At 42.3% G+C, this 20,125-nt stretch overlaps 1 protein-coding gene across 2 annotated transcripts in view; it reads right to left on the bottom strand.

Moving 5' to 3' along the window:
• XPC (XPC complex subunit, DNA damage recognition and repair factor) overlaps positions 1-20,032 on the bottom strand; it is a 29,301-nt gene extending 9,269 nt beyond the window's left edge. The window contains exons 1-10 of one of the 2 annotated variants that reach the window (XM_059663711.1): positions 19,900-19,996; positions 19,394-19,587; positions 12,620-12,812; positions 11,008-11,129; positions 8,007-8,130; positions 6,641-6,725; positions 4,560-4,717; positions 3,943-4,063; positions 1,880-1,969; positions 836-1,723 (exon numbers count right to left, since the gene is read on the bottom strand). In XM_059663711.1, the coding sequence (XP_059519694.1) occupies positions 836-1,723; positions 1,880-1,969; positions 3,943-4,063; positions 4,560-4,717; positions 6,641-6,725; positions 8,007-8,130; positions 11,008-11,129; positions 12,620-12,812; positions 19,394-19,403 (1,791 nt within the window). In that variant the 5' untranslated portion in view covers positions 19,404-19,587; positions 19,900-19,996. Of the gene's footprint in view, positions 1-835; positions 1,724-1,879; positions 1,970-3,942; positions 4,064-4,559; positions 4,718-6,640; positions 6,726-8,006; positions 8,131-11,007; positions 11,130-12,619; positions 12,813-19,393; positions 19,588-19,899 lie in introns of both variants that reach the window. The other variant, XM_059663710.1, reaches the window with a different exon arrangement.
• Positions 20,033-20,125: the final 93 nt, after the last annotated feature.

Raw genomic sequence — 20,125 nt, 5'->3', positions numbered from 1 at the left:
GAGTAGCCAGGAATAGGACAGACCCTCCACATGGTTAGCTTCCAGTACAGACTTTATTAGGTTAGTCACAATGCCATCTGCACAATCCCCACCTACTCTGACATTTTTCAGTAAAATGAACCAGAATAACCCCAGAGGAAACTCTCAATGCAGGATGAACTGTACGATACAGAGAATGCTAAATAAGCCCATGCTTCACCCATCTGAGGAACTGGGAACAATTTGCCAGCAAATCTGGGCATGTTCCCATGTGGAAATGCTGAGCTCCACCCAACGCCATCACTGCTGTGCACAGCAGCTCAGGCCTCCTCCTTAAACCAAGCGACACACCAGGTCCTTTCAGTCTAGAAGTCAGCTGCCCAGTGTGCCTTCTCAACAGACGGAAGGTATTCCTCATCCTGAGTCCCTTCCTTCCCAGGATATGAGTGCTCTACATCCATGGAGGGTTGTGTATGTGTTCTGTGAGTGGGTACGACCTGAAAAGGAGGGCGGTAATCATATTAATGAGGTTTTTCTTCTTTCCCGCAGTATGCCTTGCATACATTATTTTAAAGCTCCAAATTTATAACTGGGCAATAACTACAAGTATACAGGCTTCAAAGCCAGAGAGGCCTGGGTTCAAATGCCAAGTCAGTCAGTCAACTGCTTTAATCTTGAGTTCTTGACTGGTAAAAAAAAAAAAGGCAGTAATAGTCCCAGCTTTATAGAGTTGTGATAACTAATGAGATACACTAAAAATACCCAACACAGGGCTGGGCATACAAAACTGCTCAAATATGGGAATCATTTTAATAACTCGACTGGGTCTTTGAGCCCGTGGCAGCCGAGGCCTTACCTCCAAGTCTTCTTTCTTTTCCCTTTCCACCAATGGGCTCTGGTAGGGTCTCAGGGTTTCAGCCCACCACTTGGCATCAACCCGGCACTTGCGGGTCGCTGTCATCCAGGCTGGGTCATACCTCTGGGTGACATCCCGGACCCAACCATCATTGTCAAAGCCCACAACGTAGGCCATGGGCTTGGTGGCGTATCTGTAACATGTCACAGCCTGGCCCACCACACCATGCACACAGTCCACACACACCCATTTTTCCTCCCGCTCACAGAACACCTCTAGCCACTGGTCCACACCAGCTGTTTTCCCTTTTTCTGTCCTCTCACCAGCACTGGACATTTTCTTGCCTCTCTTATTTTTACTGCTTGAAGAGCTTGTGGATGCTGCTGGAGAGTCGGGATGCTTAGGGTGGCTTCCACGTTGGGTCCTGGAGTCACTTTTGGACCCTGCCTTTGTCCTCTGAGGGGCCGGGGCCCTCCTCTGTCTCGAAGGACCAGGCTCAGAATCCTCATCAGACGGATGATGGGCTTCCCCACTGGAGAGCTCGAAGTCAGAGCCACTCTTGGTCTCGTCACTCCCACTCTCCTCTTTATAAGACACCCTGGAGGCCACCCGTCGCTCCCGGCCACGCAACTGTCTCTGGGCTTCTTCCTGCTCTCCTGCCTTGCCCTCTTCTTCCTCACTGGAGGAGGGCTCTCTCCGTTTCTTCCCCACGGCAGCTGCCTTACTCCTCTTCCCTTTGGCACTTGGACTGTTGGTGCCTTTAGAAGAAGTGCCCTCTTTTCTGGTTCCTCTGCTGGTCTTTGGTTTGGTTTGATTTTCTGAGACGTGGCTGGAAGTTTCTGAGGAGCCCTCAGGACTCTCTGTGGAACTCTTTTTAGGCTTCTTTCCCTTAAACAAAATAGAAATGTTCTTTTTTGCTAATAAGAGAGAGACCCTGTAATCTGACCCTTAAAAACAGTCTAATGACCAATTTTTAAAAAGTATGATAATTTCTCACTTCTCCCTGACCACTACCCTTTTCTCTGGAAGCCCCAAGAACCTCACCTTGGCTACTGATAACTTCAGAGGAACTGGCTGTAGAGACAATACCAGTCGGGTTGGGAGCTGCAGGGCCCGGAGCATCAGTAAAAATATCTGTAATGAAAAAGGATAACACATTTATCCTCATAAAAGGATTAAGGGTTTAATTAATTAAATGTTGTTGTGGTGGTGTTCATTTGTAATAGGGAAAAGTTAGAAATAACCAAGCTGTCAAACACTAGGAGCCTGGAACCCTCGACACTATTAAAAACGATGTAGCAGAGATCTATCTTTGTAGAAAAACAGGAAAATGTTGACCATAGAGTAAAGAAAAAGAGAAGTTTGTGTTTAAATATATAATGCTAATTTCTCTCAGAATAAATTATACACAAATATAAACATATATGCATATTTGGAAAAGGACCTATATATTGGGTTATGGCTGTTTATGCGTGGTGTTTTTTTCCAGCTTAACTTTTATATGAAATATCCAGAATATATAAGTCTTAGACAGAATGCACATTGGTGGTTTCCAGGTATATGAGGAGGTGGGAGGAGGTAGAAGAAGGAGTAACTGTTTAATGGGTACAGGATTTCCTTTTGGGGTAACAAAAATGTTTTGGAAACAGAGGTGGTTGTCAAAACTCTAAATACACTAAACATCACTGAACCGTTCATCTTTAAAAAAACCCACTATATTTTTTTGCTTTAAAAACACCCTCATAAACAAAACCAGTATACTAGTGTATGTACACAAATACACAGGAACAAAGTTTGGGAGGACAATACTAAAATACTAATGTTTTCCTCTGGATGGTGGTATTACAGTGTAATTACTGGCCATGCCAGGTATCTTAGACTTTATTAAGCCAAGTCAGAAGAGAGGTAAAGATGACAGTCACTTAGCCTGTAAGATTCAAAAAGTCTGGTCGATTTCCCTAAACATACAGGGAATTTGAGGCTCAGGCACAAGTGTATGTATCCACAGGAATCTTCCAGGGACTAAACCAAATACCTACCCCTGTTTTTGTTTTATTCAGACAGAGCCTTACCTAAGGGTATTTTCAAGAATGTTGCAAAGCCTGTCTACACATAAGACCGCTTCACCAGGACTCCTTTTGGTAGATAAAACTCTCCTCACTCACTGCATGGCTGCCTGCCAATGCCATCACCCAAACTGGAAGGTATGGAAACACTTTCTTAAGAATTTCAGTGGAATACTATGCTGCTGTAAAAAAGAAGGAACTCTTACCATTTGCAACAGCATGGATGGAACTGAAGAGCATTATGCTAAGTGAAATAAGCCAGTCAATGAAGGAAAAATACCACATGATCTCACTCATTCATGGATAATAGAGACCATTATAAACTTATGAACAATAATAGATACAGAGGCAGAGCTGCCTCAAACAGATTGTCAAACTGCAGCGGGAAGGCTGGGGAGGGTTGGGGGGCAGGAGGGAGGGGGGTAAGAGATCAACTGAAGGACTTGTATGCATGCATATGAGCATAACCAATGGACATAAGACACGGGGGGGGTAGGGGAGGCCAGAGGATTGTCAAGGGCGGGGGGGAAAAAGGACACATATGTAATACCCTTTGTAATACTTTAAGCAATAAAAAAAAATAAATAAATAAAAAATAAAGTTCAATAAAGATGATTGTACACAGGCAAAAAAAAAAAAATTCTAAAACACTTTCTTACTATTTAAATTTCACAAATAAATCTCATGGAAACAAAAACAAACAAACAAACAAAAAACAAACAAACAAACAAACAAAAAAGAATTTCAGCAGCCAAACTGAAACATTTCCTTGGAACTTCTGAACACAATTTCTAAATAGTTAAAGGAAACAATTCTAGGGCACCTGACCAAAAATTCACACACGAGGACACCAAGTAATAGAAAGAGTGTAGGCCTTAACTCACACACTGGTCCCAACCCTGATTCCAATGCTGGTCAATAAGAAAGTTACTTAGCCTCTCTGAGCTGCAGTACCTCGTATTTACTTTATATCTGGCACATGACTGCCATCATCATTTGCTACCAGTAATAACAATAGTGCTGCCAGGAAGAATCACTCACATGGACCAATTCTTCATCATCTCGGGCAGAGTAAATCGCAAATCTCCTTTCCAACGTAGTTTGTAGGCTGTCGTGCTCGCTGATTGAAAGGTCAGAGTTAACTGTAAATGTTCCAATGAACCTGGAGAGAAGCCGGGCATTCCGTTGTGTGAGAAGCAGGAGCAAAGAGGAACTCTGTTCTTTATAGACAAGAAAATCGGAAGGGGCAGTCTGCGAAGGAAATTGAGCCCTGCCTGCTTTTGTTCTATTTTTCCCACCCTGTTTGGGTAACTCCTACTCATCATTAAAGACTCAATTCAGACTTTACCTCCCTCTGGAGCCTTCCCAGACGCCCCAGCTGAGATAAGTGCCCTGGCTCTGTGTGCCCGCAGTGCCCAGCACACTGCTTCCAGAGCAATGGTCACACTGATTACCTGGGGGTATATTTATCACCCAGACTAACCTGGGAGCTCTTCCAGGACAGAGATCATGACTGACAATTCTCTGTCTTCAATGCTGTGCCCACTGCCTGGCTTACAGGATCACCTCAGGGGATATCTGTGTTAAGTGACCTGTACCCAACCTGAGAGACACACAAATCCTACACTAAGACTGCAGCACAGGCCAGAGGGCCATACCATTTCACCAGGTTTGACAGGTAGGAGATGTCCACATCTTGGGGAGGCACTTTGGTAAAGCGAACTGGGATGATGGAGAGGCTAATAGCCTGAAGATCGAGCTGGTTGCAGACGCTATTTCTATAGAAGCCATTTGCTAACAGGCACAGAAGGTGAACCTGGAGACAAAGAGAAAAAGAAAAAGGAAGACATGAAAGAAAAGCTGAACATCAGAGGGATTTTTGCTGCTGAATTAAAAGATATTTTGTGGGCAGGATGTATTTGTTGGTATTTCTGTTTTAAAAATATGCTTTTACTGATTTCAGAAACAGAGTGGGGAGAGGGAGGGAGGGGAGGAGAGAGAGGGGGAGGAAGGGAGGGAGGGAGGGAGGGAGGGAGGGAGGAAGGGAGGGAGGAAGGGAGGGAGGGAGGGAAACATCCATTGGTTGTCTCCCATATGTGCTCTGACTAGGAATCGAACCTGCAACCTGGGCATATGCTCTGACTGGGAATTGAACCGGTGACTTTTTGGTGCATGGGAAGATGCTCAACTAACCAGCCAGCGCATGTTGCCATTTCTAAATACAAAAAAGTAAAAATACTAACATTACCCATTTCCCAAGATTTTGCTTTTCAACCCCTCTTCTTCTAACTACTCCTTCCCTCAAAGAATCTCAAATCTCAAAGCTCCAAAATACAAACTTTTTTCTTCTTCTAAGAGGCCTTGTCTTTTAATATTTTATTTTTAAAAATATATTTTTATTGATTTCAGAGAGGAAGGGAGAGGGAGACATACAGAAACATCAATGATGAGAGAGAATCATCGATTGGCTGCCTCCCGCACGCCCCCTACTGGGGATTGAGCCCGCAACCCAGGCATGTGCCTTTGACCAGAATCGAACCATCCACTGAGCCAAACCAGCCAGCGCAGAGGCCTTGTCTTTTAGATATATACTGAAGGAACTATGTAGGAGATGCTACAATGTTTGGAGTTTGCTCAGGAGAAAAAATGGGTGGAAGGAAAGAATTGCAAGACTGCTGACGGGCTTGTAACTGTCAAAGCTGGTGGATAGCATGGGCTAGTGTACTGTTGTCTGCATTTCCGTGTGTGCTTGAACCCAACCTCCTCCACTTTAGACCCCACACCTGTCCCATATCTGACCTCCAACCCCACCCTTCCTCACCCTACTGAAGTGATGTGACTGTCTTTCCCTTCTCGCACAGCTTCGCAACATTTTCACTTCAAAATCGGTCTTCCTTCCTTCCCACTTACAGCCTCCCTATTTCAATTAATGGCACTGCCCTTCTTCCCTCAAGTCAGTTTCAAATCTCCAACACCAAGAGGTAAAAAAAACACAGAACTATCTTATTTATTTCCCAAGGCTGCTGTGAGGTGGGCCTCACTCCAGTTCCTGTATATTCCAAGATGTGGGCAAATTGGTTGTCCTACCATCCCCTCCATAACTCAGAGAGATCAATCTTTCCAGACTCTGTCCACTCCCATCTCAATATACTGTCTTTTCTCTTAGACCCAGCTCCAGCCCTTTCTCCTAAATAAAGCCTTCCTCAGCTACTCAAACCCACACTGATCTCTTTCTTTTAAGTCTTGAGTTTCTATGTTTTGAGGTCTTTCATCAGAAATCCTTTAATTGTAGAAAATAAGCTTTATACAAGTCTCTCTCCCACAATGTCAAGAACCTTGCTAGGTCCAAAATACGTGTTCAATAACTACCAGCTGAATTCAAAAGCCAGAAATTTTAGCTGAGATCAAAATTAATGTTATTAAACTGTGGAAAGAAGAGATTGAGAGTCTGATTTTTAGTCCCTGCTCCATGCCAGGCATTGTACTCTGTACTTCACCTGTGATATATGTTTAATCCTCACAACAACCCTCCGAGGAAGACACTATTATTAACCCCTACTTCAAAGACGAGGAAACTAAGCCTCAGAGAGAGTAAGAAACTCGCCAAGGTCACGGAGTGAGTAGGATAGCCAGGAACAAGACCCAGGTTTCCCTGACTGCGAACCCCAGCTCTTTCCACCACCGCACTCTGCCTCAGCAAAGAGGAGCACAGTCCTCTCCCTTCACTTCCTGCCCTTACCTTGTGTGTGTCCTCATGGACTTCTTTATTGAAACGCTTCATCAGTCTCCGAAGAGCGGTCTCAAACTCCATTTGTATTTTTTCACTGTAATGCATATTGAAAAATCCAAGAATGAACTGGGGAATTGAAACCTGACTTCATTCCCCCAGTCAATTTCTTTAACTTTTTAATTGCATGTGATTCACTCTTCTTGTTTTCCTGCACAAGACTGTGCTACACAAGTAATTTTAAGAAAAGCTACCTATTTCCTGCTTCTTCTCACCTTTCTCACCTACAAATCATAGCTTAGGACAGTCTCTACCCAGACTGACCTCCTCTCAACCTGCACCAAATCATGCCTCATAAACATGAGTCAAAGTTCTCCTCCTCCAGGAAGTCTTCTCTGACTGCCTGACCTTCCAACTACCGATTCCAGCCTTAGCAACCACCACTGCCTTTATATTCAATTAATGTACACTCATTTGTATTTTACTGTTCTGATGTAAAATCTCTTTGTCTGTGTCCCATACATTTTTAAGATGCTTCTTAAGCCCTGACCAGTTTGGCTCAGTGGTTGGAGTGTCAGCCCAGGGACCATACGATCGTGGGTTCGATTCCCTGCAGGGACATGTATCTTGGTTGGGGTGGGTTTGGGAGGCAGCCAATCAATGTGTCTCTCTCAGTGTTTCTCTTTTTCTCTCTCCCCCTCCTCCCTTCCTTTCACGCTTGTCTGAAAATCAATGGAAAAAATATCCTCAGGTGAGGATTAAAAAACACTCACAAAAATGATGCTTCTTGAATGACTTTTATTATCTTCCTTAGGCATGGCAAATAATGTGCCCATCATACAGTGGAACTCATGAACCAGTAAACTACCAAATGTTGTGCTCCATATTTCCAAGCCACCAGAAGCTACAGGGGTACTGGGTATATTGGGACGAAATGGGGGCTCCCCACCATGGTGGGACACTGCTTTAAGACCTGCAGAGTCATGTGGTGGGAAAAGCATAACCTGCAGGTCAGCCTGCCAGGGATTTAGATCTTGGCTCATCCACTTACCGGCTGGGTGACTCCTGACATGATATTTCACCTCTCTGAGCCTCTGACTCCTCATTCATATACTGTTCTACAGATTAAGTAATATAACAGACAACACCTTGGCATACAGAAGCTGGTCAATATATAGGCGTATCCTCTCCCTGTTCCCTGCCCCAGCCAGGATAAAAAGGTTCCTCACTCAAGCCTTAAGGCTGAGCCCAGGGTTCTCTCACCCAAGGCTCCTGACCACTTTGACACTCAGCCCTGGTCTCCTATGTATTTCTAAGAAGTTTTCATTAGTTGCCAATGGCATGTGATAGGAATGCAGAAGCAAGTGCCTAACCTTACCTTCTTTCTCTTGCTTTCGCCTGCTCCGGTGTTTCAATCTCTATCTCCACTGGCTTCACAGGCAGAACAGATTGAGAGAAGGTTGCATTTTCTGCCCCATCATCTGGCACGAGCTCACTGAGTTCTATCAACAGTAATTTTAAAAAACCAATTAACAGCAATTATATATATATATTTTTAACATAACACACTTGCATTATTATTATTTATTATTATTATTTTTAATCCTCACCTGAGGATATTTTTCCATTGATTTTTAGGGAGAGGGAAAGAGAGAGAAATATAAAGTGAGAGAAACACATTGATTGGTTGCCTCCTGCACAGGCCCTGCTGGGGAGAAGCCTGCAACCGAGGTACATGCCCTTGACCGGAATTGAACCTGGGACCTTTCAGTCCGCAGGCCGACGCTCCATCCACTGAGCCAAACCGGTTTTGGCAACAGCAATTATATTAACAGCCACTCTACTGAACAAAATCAAGGTTCTGCTGGGAAGGAGGAAGTGAGGAATGGATGTGAGGTGGAGAACTCAGAGATAACTACTCCTTCCATGCTTTGAATACCTAAAAAAACCAACAACAACAAACAAAACAAAACAATAAAACGCCAGCACTGCGCTGTTTTACATTTATTTATCTCATTCAACCCACACAGATGAAAAGGAAACTAAGGCTAAAAGACATTGACTTGAATTAGATACAGACCCTTGCTATCAAGGAGCTGATGCTCATATGTGTTTTAGTAGATACTTCTTTTTTTTAAAATGTATTTTATTGATTTTTTATAGAGAGGAAGGGAGAGAGAGAGAGAGAGAGTCAGAAACAGCGATGAGAGAGAAACATCGATTAGCTGCCTCCTGCACATCTCCTACTGGGGATGTGCCCGCAACCCAGGTACATGCCCTTGACCGGAATCGAACCTGGGACCCTTCAGTCCGCAGGCCGACGCTCTATCCACTGAGCCAAACCGGTTTTGGCCTTTTTTTTTTTTTTTTTTTAAGCAAAATTAGAACAATTTTCTTTTTATTACTACATAGTATGCAGTACAATTTGCTTTGTATGTAGTGATGATTTCAGTGTTTTTCAGTCTTAGTTGTAAACTTATAATGACAAGAAACACATCTTTTTCATTTCTTTATCCCCTACATGGCTAGTAAACACTAGCTGAAATAAAACTGAATTTGCTGAACTGGATCTAACTGTGAACTTTGTTGGCAAAGGGATCTTATAAAGGAGCTTTAGGCCTAGAAGCAATTAACACCCGTTCAGCAATGAAACATCTAATGTCAAGATTTTGGTTTTTATTTACCAGTCCTCACTAAAATGAACCAGGGCTTCTTGGAGGAAAAAAATGTTGATTGCAGGTCTGGAAAGTATAGTGAGCCTGGAACAATTTGTACCAGAAAGCATAAACGTTCTAAAAAACTAATGGGGTCATGCCAAAAAAGACATGGGAGGGTAGCTAGCTTAAAGGGACTTCCACCAGGCAAATTTGGGACAATCTGAAGTTCAAGTATAATGATGATAACTGGTAATATATGCATTAAAAAAAATCTCTAAGTTCATAGCGATACCCAGAGTAAATTACTAAGTAATTACAATTCCTGAAAGGGAGGTAAGATTAGGCACTTGCTAAATAAATACAATTCCTTTACAGATCAGTCAGCTAATAAATGTGCATAAAGTGATAGAATCAGATTATTACCATTGTGTAATCCTCAATATAATAATTTTTGATCCAGTCAAGATCATTAATACATGCTAAAACCATTAAGTAAAAAATTATTAGGGAACAAGATATTCAGGAAGAATCAGAGTACAACCCCAGAAAGTTAATTACAAAGGGAAAATGCACCTTTACATTGGCACAATCTGGCAGTACCAACTTACATGATCAACCTTGGCATCACTAGAAGGACAACCTGACAGTAGGTGTCTCTTAATGCACTAAAAAGCATCACCTAGGAAGTATTCTTGGGGGAAAAAATAGTTTAATCTACATTCAATCAAGTCTTTGAACTTAATTTACAACTTAAAAGAAATACCTGGAAGCCCTAGCCAGTTTGGCTCAATGGATAGAGTATAGGCCCGTGGACTGAAGGGTCCTGGGTTCAAGTCCGACAAGGGCACGTACCTCAGTTGTAGGCCCCATGCCTGGCCCTGGTCCAGTTGCAACCAATCGATGTGTCTTTCACTTTGATGTTTCTCTCTCTCTCCCTTCCACTCTCTCTAAAAAAATCAATGATGAGGATTAACAAAAAAACAAAACACACACACACACAAAAAAGAAATACACAGCATACTGAAACAACTGTACATCATCATGAGATGTTTGATTACTTATCAGACAGAACCTGAAACATTCTAAAAAACAAGAGGCCAGGACACTAAAAAAAAGCTGTGCTATGAAAAACAAAACAAAACAACAATAAAAAACGGTGGGTGGGGGGTATTGCTCTAGAATAAAAGAGACAACCAATATAAGAATAGATCCTGGATTAGAAAAAAAGGGGAGGGGGGAACAGCTATAAAGGGTATTAGTTTTTTAATTTAAAAAAAAAATCCACCAGAGGATATTTTTCCCATTGATCTTGAGAATGGAAGGAGGCAGGGAGGGTGAAACTCCACTGACAGCAAAGGAAGGGAATACAGGGTGTCCCCCCAAAATGTAAATACACTCTAACAGCTGATAGCATTTTGAAAATGATTACATTTTGATTACAAATGATTACATTTTGAAAATGAAATATATTTTAATAAACACTGCCTTCATAATTATTCAAAGTATGTATACATTTTTTTGGGACACCCTGTTTATAACCTGCTCTAGGTAATCTGGTGTTGAATTTTTCATATCAAAAGCAAGTTCCTATTGCAACCTTATCTTCAGTCTTATTAGTTTCACAAGAAAAAAACAGGATTGCAAATAAGTGACATGATTCTAAACAGAATCAAACAGAAAAACAGGATCAGACAGTTCTGAAAACAAAGAAAGATGCTTTACCCTCTACCTCTTCCCAATCATCTTCACTTTCCTCCTCATCGTCATCTCCTTCATGGCTGTCTTTGTCCACAGCAGACTCTCTCTTTGGATGGTGTGCCTTCTTGCAGGCGCTTGTAAAGTCTCTGTGTAAAGGCCACAGGAAGGAAGATGAAGAAGGCACAAACATCCCGGTATTACATTTAAACTAAACAGAATTTTAAGGACACCTTCTATTTATTGAAAATTGGTTGCAATTATTTAAAGTTCATTTGTGAGCTCTGAGCCTCATTTTCTCCATCAGCATGAGTCTCAAGTTCTCATCAAGATGTGCTCTGATCATTAGTCTAATACTAAATTGTGCTGTCAGAGAGAATACTATAAACCTACAGCCTAGAGCTGTGTGAAGGAAAACATAGCGATGTCAGGAAATGGCATAGAAAAAACTAGGAGAAACCACAATAATAATGTGAGTGCTAAAAGTAAAAGCTGTGATATCTGTGTACATACAGTTCGGCACCAGAAAGAAAAGGGAATTCACATTTGCTGATCCTAAGATGGCCCAACTCAGAAGACTCCCAACTCCTGCCCCCCCCCCCCCTTTAAGAAATATGATGTTCCCTGTCCAGTATGGCTCAATGTTTAGAGTGTCGGCCTACACACCAAAGGATCAGGGGTTTGATTCCCGGTCAAGGGCACATACCTGGGTTGCAGGTTCAAACCCAGCCCTATTCCGGGTGCGTGAGGGAGGCAACCAATTGATGTGTCTCTCTCACATCGATGTTTCTCTTTCTCCCCCTCCCTTCCTTTCACTCTCTCTAAAAATCAATGGAAAATAACAATGGAAAAAAATATCCTAGGGTGAGGATTAACAACAACAACAAGAAAGAAATATGATGTAAGGAGAGTAAAGTTGAAGTCTAACTTCAAGATAAGTGGGAATGTGACTATACACAGGTATGTCATAAATACTAACATAAACCTGGATACCTAGCTAGTTAAATAGCTACACAGGTAAGTAGCTAGCTACATATCAATTCAAGACTAAATGGTTGCTAATGTGTAATACAGATCTTCCTCAACTTATGATGGGGTTACTTCCCAATAAACCCACCCTAAGTTGAAAAGACCTTAAGTCTGTAGATGGCGTCTGATCTGCATCTTCAAGGTGGAAGAAAGCATTTTAGGTAGAAGGAGAATATGAGCACAACTCAGAGATAGCCAAGTATGAGCATGTGCCATGTGCAGTCCAGCTGGGCAGGAGTCGAGTGTGCTTGAGGAGAGTAGTACGAAAGAAAGCTGGAATGGCAGGTAAACACTTTTTATATGTAATATGTTTGTATAGTAGAAAGAACACAGGATCAGGAGTCAAAAGACCTACGTCTTATCCTGGTTTTTGCCATAGCTGGCTGTGTAACCATGAAGAAATAACTTTCTGCAAGCTATCATTGTTCTCACCTGAAAAGTTTGTGAGGTAAGTATATAATTGCTAAATTCTTTCTAGCTTCTACTAGTGGTCTGAGCTCTAACCAGAAGGGTTTAAAGATCCAGTCTTTTCCATGGGTCCTAGTGACAAGCAAAAAGAGCAGGTTTTATTCATCACGTTTCTCCGAAAGGAGCAATCAGGACCTCTCACCTGAAATCTTCCCCATTACTGAAGACTTCATCCTTTTTAACCTTGAGGCTTTCGGATTTCACAGTCACCTTGGCCACCTTCTTTACTGGACCATCTGGTGAGCCCCCAGGATCATGGCAAGCCCTCTTCCTCTTTCCTTGTGAGACTTTTGAGAGCAGACTCTTCTTCGGGGGTTTCTCATCTTCAAAGACATCTAGATGCCCACATGCAACAGGAAAGGGACAATAGAAAGGTGGATGCAGAGTGGTTTCAGGGTCATGAAAACTCCTCTTCTGTAACCTCCTTCCAAACCATATCTCCATCCCCAGCTCATCATGTCACATTTCGTCAACAACCAGCTTTCAGCCTCTTCCCACCTTCAGTCCAGTCTACACTCTGCTCACAGTAAAAACCATTTTCCTTTATTAGCATTTTAGTCTATTCTTCCTAAGACTACAGAGAGGCCATCATATCTAACTTTCAAATCTTAAATTTCTGCTTATATCCAGTAAGAAAAATCCATTGATCCATTGATTAACCCCTTGCTTATTTACTACCTGCCAAGATGATTTATTTTAGGGATAATCCACTTCTACTATGAGAAATATTTATAGTTCATAGACATAATAGTTTTGCCACAACCTTATTTCTATTAATATGTATTTCTACCATCTTTCAAAGTCAAACTCTGCTCAAAACATACTTTATGAAATCTTTCCAATCTAACCCAAATGGCACTTGGTATACTAACCATCTCAGCAAGCTTAGGGTTAGGAGAGAGAGATATCTTTACTTTCTTAAGATAATTATATTTTTGCTAAAGGGAAATATAAAAATGCATAAGCTGTTGGTATTAGTTAAATTAGGGTATCTAAAACTATGCTTATTAACATAGAAAATATATAAACATATTAATTTTTAATAATAATTTATGCCCTAACTGGTTTGGCTCAGTGGATAGAGCGTTGGCCTGTGGATTCAGGGGTCTCAGGTTCGATTCCGGTCAAGGGCATGTACCTTGGTTGCGGGCACATACCCAGTGGGGAGTGTGCAGGAGGCAGCTGATCGATGTTTCTAACTCTCTATCCCTCTCCCTTCCTCTCTGTAAAGAATCAATAAAATATATATATTTTTTTAAAAAAATAAATAATTTATGAATAACTTGGCAGAAGAGGATTTTATTTTGCAAATCTATTCATGAAAATAATCTTGAATATAAAATAAATCATTTTTCAGCCTTTGCATGACTCTGCTTGAACTAATTTTGGAAAACAAAAATACTCTAGTCTGTATTGAGGTTCCAAAGGAGCTGCAATATTAACCTAAAATATCAAATGAATTCATTCCTTTCATTCATGGTTTGTCCTGATGACTCTCTTGGGGTATTTATATCCCTCAAGAATACTTTGGCATGGGAAGAAGACTCCCTTTTGATCTAAATAAAGTCATAACTTAATTTTAATAAATTCCACATTATAGGGGCATTTAAAAATATATATATATATTTTATTGATTTCAGAGAGGAAGGAAGAGGGAGAGAGAGATAGAAACATCCATGATGAGAGACAATCATGGACCGGCTGCCTCCTGCAAGTCCCCCACTGGGGATCGAGCCCACAACCCGGGCATGTGCCCTTGACCGGAATTGAACCTGGGACCTTTCAGTTTGCAGGCCGATGCTCTATCCACTGAGCCAAACTGGCTAGGGCTAGGGGCATTTGTTTTAATGCTTGAAAAAATTAATGGTTCAGTTCGGTTTCTTTCAAATGTTTTATAGGAGGAATTTATGTATTCTCTTGGTTTAAACATTTCAATGGAAACAAATATTTCAAAATTAGTTATTTATAATCTAGAAACAGATTTCTTATTCCAAGGCCAGAGGCTGATTAAAGGTTTATAACTTGACAGTTTGAGTAGGGTGCCCTTAAAATTACGATTTCCGTATCTTACAATGGTCTTTAGCCCTCTATCAATAAGCAAAGATGCAAAATAGTTCATTTTTACTGATCTAAAAATGCAGGTGGGAGGATACTTCAGAGGTACCATTTCTTTCTCACCAAATTTATTTGGTTGGTTAAAAGACACAACTGTATACTTTTGTGCTTTGAAGAGAATAAAAGAGTTAAAAAAGATGAAAAGGAAACAAAAACTGAATTTTAAAAATGTTCATGGTATTATTATTCATAGCATGAAAAAATTTTAAAAATCCAAATGTCCAACCATGAGATGATCATTAATTCCAGTATAGTAACACAATAAAACATAATTCAGTCATCTTTTAAGACAAAGGAAAATGACTTAGGATAAAATGTTAGGCATGCAAAGTTGTTTTTACAGTATGGCTTCTACTATACAAAACAGCACAGACTAAAAGGAAATATACCATTATTTATAAAGTGGTGGTTATTTCTGCATGGTAGAAATATAGATGATTTTTTCTTTATTCTTTGCTGTGTTTTTTTGGTCCTAGAGAATCTAGCAGTGGTTCTCAACCTTCTGGCCCTTTAAATACAGTTCCTCATGTTGTGACCCAACCATAAAATTATTTTCATTGCTACTTTATAACTGTAATGTTGCTACTGTTATGAATCGTAATGTAAATATCTGATATGCAGGATGGTCTAGGCCAGTGGTCGGCAAACTCATTAGTCAACAGAGCCAAATATCAACAGTACAATGATTGATATTTGAGAGCCAAATTTTTTAAACTTAAACTATATAGGTAGGTACATTGTTATTAACTTAATTAGGGTACTCCTAAAGCAGTGATGGCGAACCTTTTGAGCTCGGCCTGTCAGCATTTTGAAAAACCCTAATTTAACTCTGGTGCCGTGTCACATATATAAATTTTTTGGTATTTGCAACCATAGTAAAACAAAGACTTATATTTTTGATATTTATTTCATATATTTAAATGCCATTTAACAAAGAAAAATCAACCAAAAAAGTGAGTTCGCGTGTCACCTCTGACACACGCGTGTCATAGGTTCACCATCACTGTCCTAAGGCTTAGGAAGAGCCACACTTAAGGGGCCAGAGCCGCATGTGGCTCGCAAGCCACAGTTTGCTGACCACAGGTCTAGGCGACCCCTGTGAAAGGGTTGTTCAACCACCAAAGGGGTCGCAACCCACAGGTTGAGAACCGCTGATCTAGAGGCTAGTTTCCAGGACTTTCCACGATCGAGGGCTATCTAATATGGATAACCAGCCTCCTTGAGCTCAATATCATATGAATTCAAAAATAGTTGTGCCCTGACTGGTTTGGCTCAGTGAATAGAGCATCAGCCTGCGGACTGAAAGGTCCCAGGTTCGATTCCGGTCAAGGGCATGTACCTTGGTTGCGGGCACATCCCCAGTGGGAGGTGTGCAGGAGGCAGCTGATCGATGTTTCTCTCTCATCGATGTTTCTGACTCTCTGTCCCTCTCCCTTCCTCTCTGTGGAAAATCAATAAAATATATTTAAAAAAAATAGTTTAGAAAGAAATCTTGATCGCTCGTGTACACCACACAGTTGGCACACAGGGGTTACTTCAGCAGGGCAGGAACTACCACTGTGGTTTGCTTGGCCATCTATTGAGATTTAATAAGAACACCTGCTTAATCCACCAGCGGCATCTCAGAGCACTTAGAATAAAATACAAACTCCCTAGCTTGGTCTCTAAACTAAGGGCTCCGCCCACCTCTCAGCTCAATTCCCCACTCACTGTTCCAGCTAACTGGCCAAGCTCATTCCCCCTAAGAGTCTTTGAACGTTCCCTCTGCCTGGATCTCTTTCCTCTCAGAACTTCCTATGAATGGCTCCTTCAGGACATTCAATAACTGGCTCAAAATGTCCCCTGCTCACAGAAACCTTCCCTGACCAGTGATTCTGACTTAGCTGCTTCTTCCCCAGCCTCATGCCAGTTTTATGACAGTAAGCTGTTTTACTTTCTTCGTAGCTCTTATCACCTTGTGAATTTTTTTTAATATTATTTTTAAATTTATTTTTTGAGAGAGAGAAACATCAAAGTGAGAGCATCAATCAGCTGCCTCCTGCACACCCCCTACCTGGGACTGAGGGATTGAGCCCTAACCCAGGCATGTGCCCTAACAGGAAACTGAACCAGCAACCTATGGTGCACAGGAAGATGCCCAAACAACTGAGCCACACTGGCAAGGGCTTATTTTTAACGTTTTATTGTCTGTCCCTTCTACCCCTACCCAAAGATTGTGAGCACCAGGAGAGCAAGAAGTTTGCCTGTCCTGTTCATTACTATAATTTCATTGTAAGCACTGAAGAGCTGTTGAAATCTGCACTATTGTACTATTAGAAACAACAGTCACCACATTAGCATCACCTGCAGCCCAAACCACAATTGTTCCTCTACCCAACCACAGAAAAGATTCTAGCTCTTCCTGAAAAAGGTTCTAGCATCTAGCAGATCCTGGAAGCTGCTTTGGAAACTTATTGCTAGCTCCTCTGGGTAACAGAGTCTGAGTTAAGCTCAAGTGCATCCTTACCTACATTTAGACTGAACTGATATGAGCTAGCCCAACTGACTACCTAACATGGACCCTGCCAGGAACTTTATATGCTATCTCACTGAAAAATCACAAGCACCCTGCAAGGCAGTATTATGTTTCACAGACCAGTATTAATTGTTCAAAATAATTTACCCAAGTGCATATAACAACCGAGTGTTGGAGCTATACCAAGCTGGTGCCAGGGGAAGTGTTAGCTGGAAGAAACACTTGCCACATATTCAGAATACATTCCCCTCTCAAGCCTCTTGCTAAAATATTACCCATCTTTAAAAGCACAGATCAAACAACTCCTTCAGAGAGCATTTCCCAGTATCTTCAGTCAAACTTGATTATTCCTTTGGAAGCCACAAAGCCCTATATCTACTCCCATGGTATCACACTTTGCCTTGGATATTTTTTGTAAATGTCAACACTATTATACTTGAAGCTCCTCCAAGAAATATCTCCCATGTCACTTAGCTCGTGTACACCACACAGTTGGTACTCAGAAAATATTCAAATGTTATTTGAATAAGTAGTAAATGAATGAAATGGAACTCATAGCAAATCACCTTTTAAGTTTAAAAACTGTTAGCATTTGACTATTTCCCAATAGATGAAGAACTTGACAATATATAAGAATCACAGGCCAGAACCAGTTTGGCTCAGTGGATAGAGTGTCAGCCTGCGGACTCAAGGGTCCCGGGTTTGATTCCAGTCAGGGGCATGTACCTTGGTTGTGGGCACATCCCCAGTCGGGGGGCGTGCGGGAAGCAGCTGATCGATGTTTCTCTCTCATCGATGTTTCTGGCTCTCTATCCCCCTCCCTTCCTCTCTGTAAAAAATCAATAATATATATATATATATATATATATATATATATATATATATATATATATATACACACACACACACATACATATATATATACACACACACACACACACATATATATAGAATCACAGAATTGTTGAATCTTGCGTCATAGGAGCCCCTGCTGGTTACCTAGTGTAATCTATTACCCAGTTTTTTCAGGAGTCCCTCTACAGCAGGGGTGGGGAATATCCAGCCTGCGAAATCATTTGGTCTGGCCCTGCCAAGGCATTAGGGGTGAGTTAATTAAATGTCTGACCAAATACAGCAGGCTAATTTTTAAGTTGATAATTCTGTATGGCCCTCGAATGATATAAACCTCCAAATAGCCGCTGGCAGAAAAAAGGTTCCCTACCCCTGCTCTACAGCATGCAGTTTGAGATTATTAAAAATATTTATTGAATGCCCTGGCTGGGTAGCTGAGTTGGTTGGAGCATCATCCTGGTAAGCCACGGTTGCAGGTTTGATTCCCCAGTCCGGGCATATACAAGAATAAACCAATGAATGCATAAATAAGTGGGAAAACTAATCAATGTTTTTCAAATTGATGTTTCTCTCTCTCCCCACCTTCTTCTCTCTAAACTCAATTTAAAAAATTAAAAATATATATTTATTGAGCACTCAGTATATGCAGGGAGAGGCAAAAGAGGATACAGCAAAAAAACAAAATGCTTTCATGAAGCTTAAATTTTAGTAAGATGAGCAATCAAAAAGGAAGCAAATAAATGAACAAGATCATCACAGTTTGTGGCAGAGGCTGTGAGGGCCTCTGTGACAGGCAGTAAGTACCTGGTATCTGAGTTGAGACCTGAAGGAGTAGAAGAATTAGCCATGGCAAGAGCCATGGAACAACATTCTAGGCAGAAGGAACATCAAAGACAAAGGTTCTGGGTTAAGAAATAACATGGCATGTTTGAAAAACAGAGGAGGCCAGTAAGGGGAGTATCTGTCAAAGAAAAGAGGGGCAGGAGGCAACAGGTAGGTAGCCGCAGCCCAATCATGTAAGGTCTTGCAAACCATGATGAGGAATTTTGAGTTTTACGCCAAGAGCAATGGAAAGACACAGGGAGTTTGAAGTCGATCATGTTATGATCTGATTTTTTTTTTTTTTTAAGATCACTTGGGCTCCTGGGTGAACTATTGCAGGGGGAGGGGAGGGGAAGTAGGGAGACCAGTAAAGCGGCAACTGCAGTCGTTCAACTGAAAAGTGATGGCTTGGGCAGGGTCTGTGGCATGAGAATAAAGAGAAGTGGGGAGGACTGAGATTATAGCTCTGAGACTCAACTGACGGGACTTGCTGACGGCCTGGATGTTTGCTGTAACTAGTGGGTGAAGGTATCATTTACTGCGGTGGGAAAAGGTGAAGAACGAAGCTGAAATAAGAAAACCAAGCGTTTTTGCTTTGCCCACGACAAACACTTGATATCATCGTGCAAATCAGGCTGGATCCGAATCTTGTACTCTGGGGTGAGATTCGGCTGACGATATTATTCTGGGGGTCAGCACGCTACAGCGCTCCATGTCCTGGGCCACCGTCCTCGGGGGACACACAGTAACTGCAGTGCCTTTTCCCTATCTAGCCCTTTGCATCTACCAGGAGGATGAACTTTGTCCTGTGAGTGTAGACAAACAGGGAGCAAAAAAGAGGCTGCGCGGGGGAGCTCGTGGGGAGGCTGAGTTTCAGGGGAACCGCTCGGGGCGCATCACTCCTCGCGTGAGGACAAAGGCAGAGCGACGTCCGGGAGGACCCAGGCAGCTGCGCAAACACTTGCCCCGGGAACCTCGCTCCGCGGCGCAGATGGGCGCGGAGCAGCCTCCGCCCCCCACCTCCAAGGGGCCGGCCTCCCTGCTCCCCTCTCCCGCACCCGGGCCAGCTTCCGGATCTTCAGCATCTCCCCCTAAGTCCAGCTTGGCCTCGCTCTCACCTGCCTCCTTCTCCTCGCCCTTGGCTTTCTGGCCGCGTGGCTCGCGTCCCCGAGGACCCCGGCCAGCCGCCCGCTTCCGAGCCATCTCGCTCGGGCCAGACTCGCCTCGCGAGTGACGCACCACGCCGCGGACCGCAGCACGAGCTCGGGCCACGCCCCCAGGCGGGAAGAGGCATGGCCACGCCCCTGCCTTTTACAGGCCCTGCGGACGCTTCAGGAAGCAACT

Source organism: Myotis daubentonii, chromosome 14 (genome assembly GCF_963259705.1).
Source record: "Myotis daubentonii chromosome 14, mMyoDau2.1, whole genome shotgun sequence".
Taxonomy (NCBI): Eukaryota; Metazoa; Chordata; class Mammalia; order Chiroptera; family Vespertilionidae; genus Myotis; species Myotis daubentonii.
This window is presented reverse-complemented; position numbering and strand designations above follow the sequence as displayed.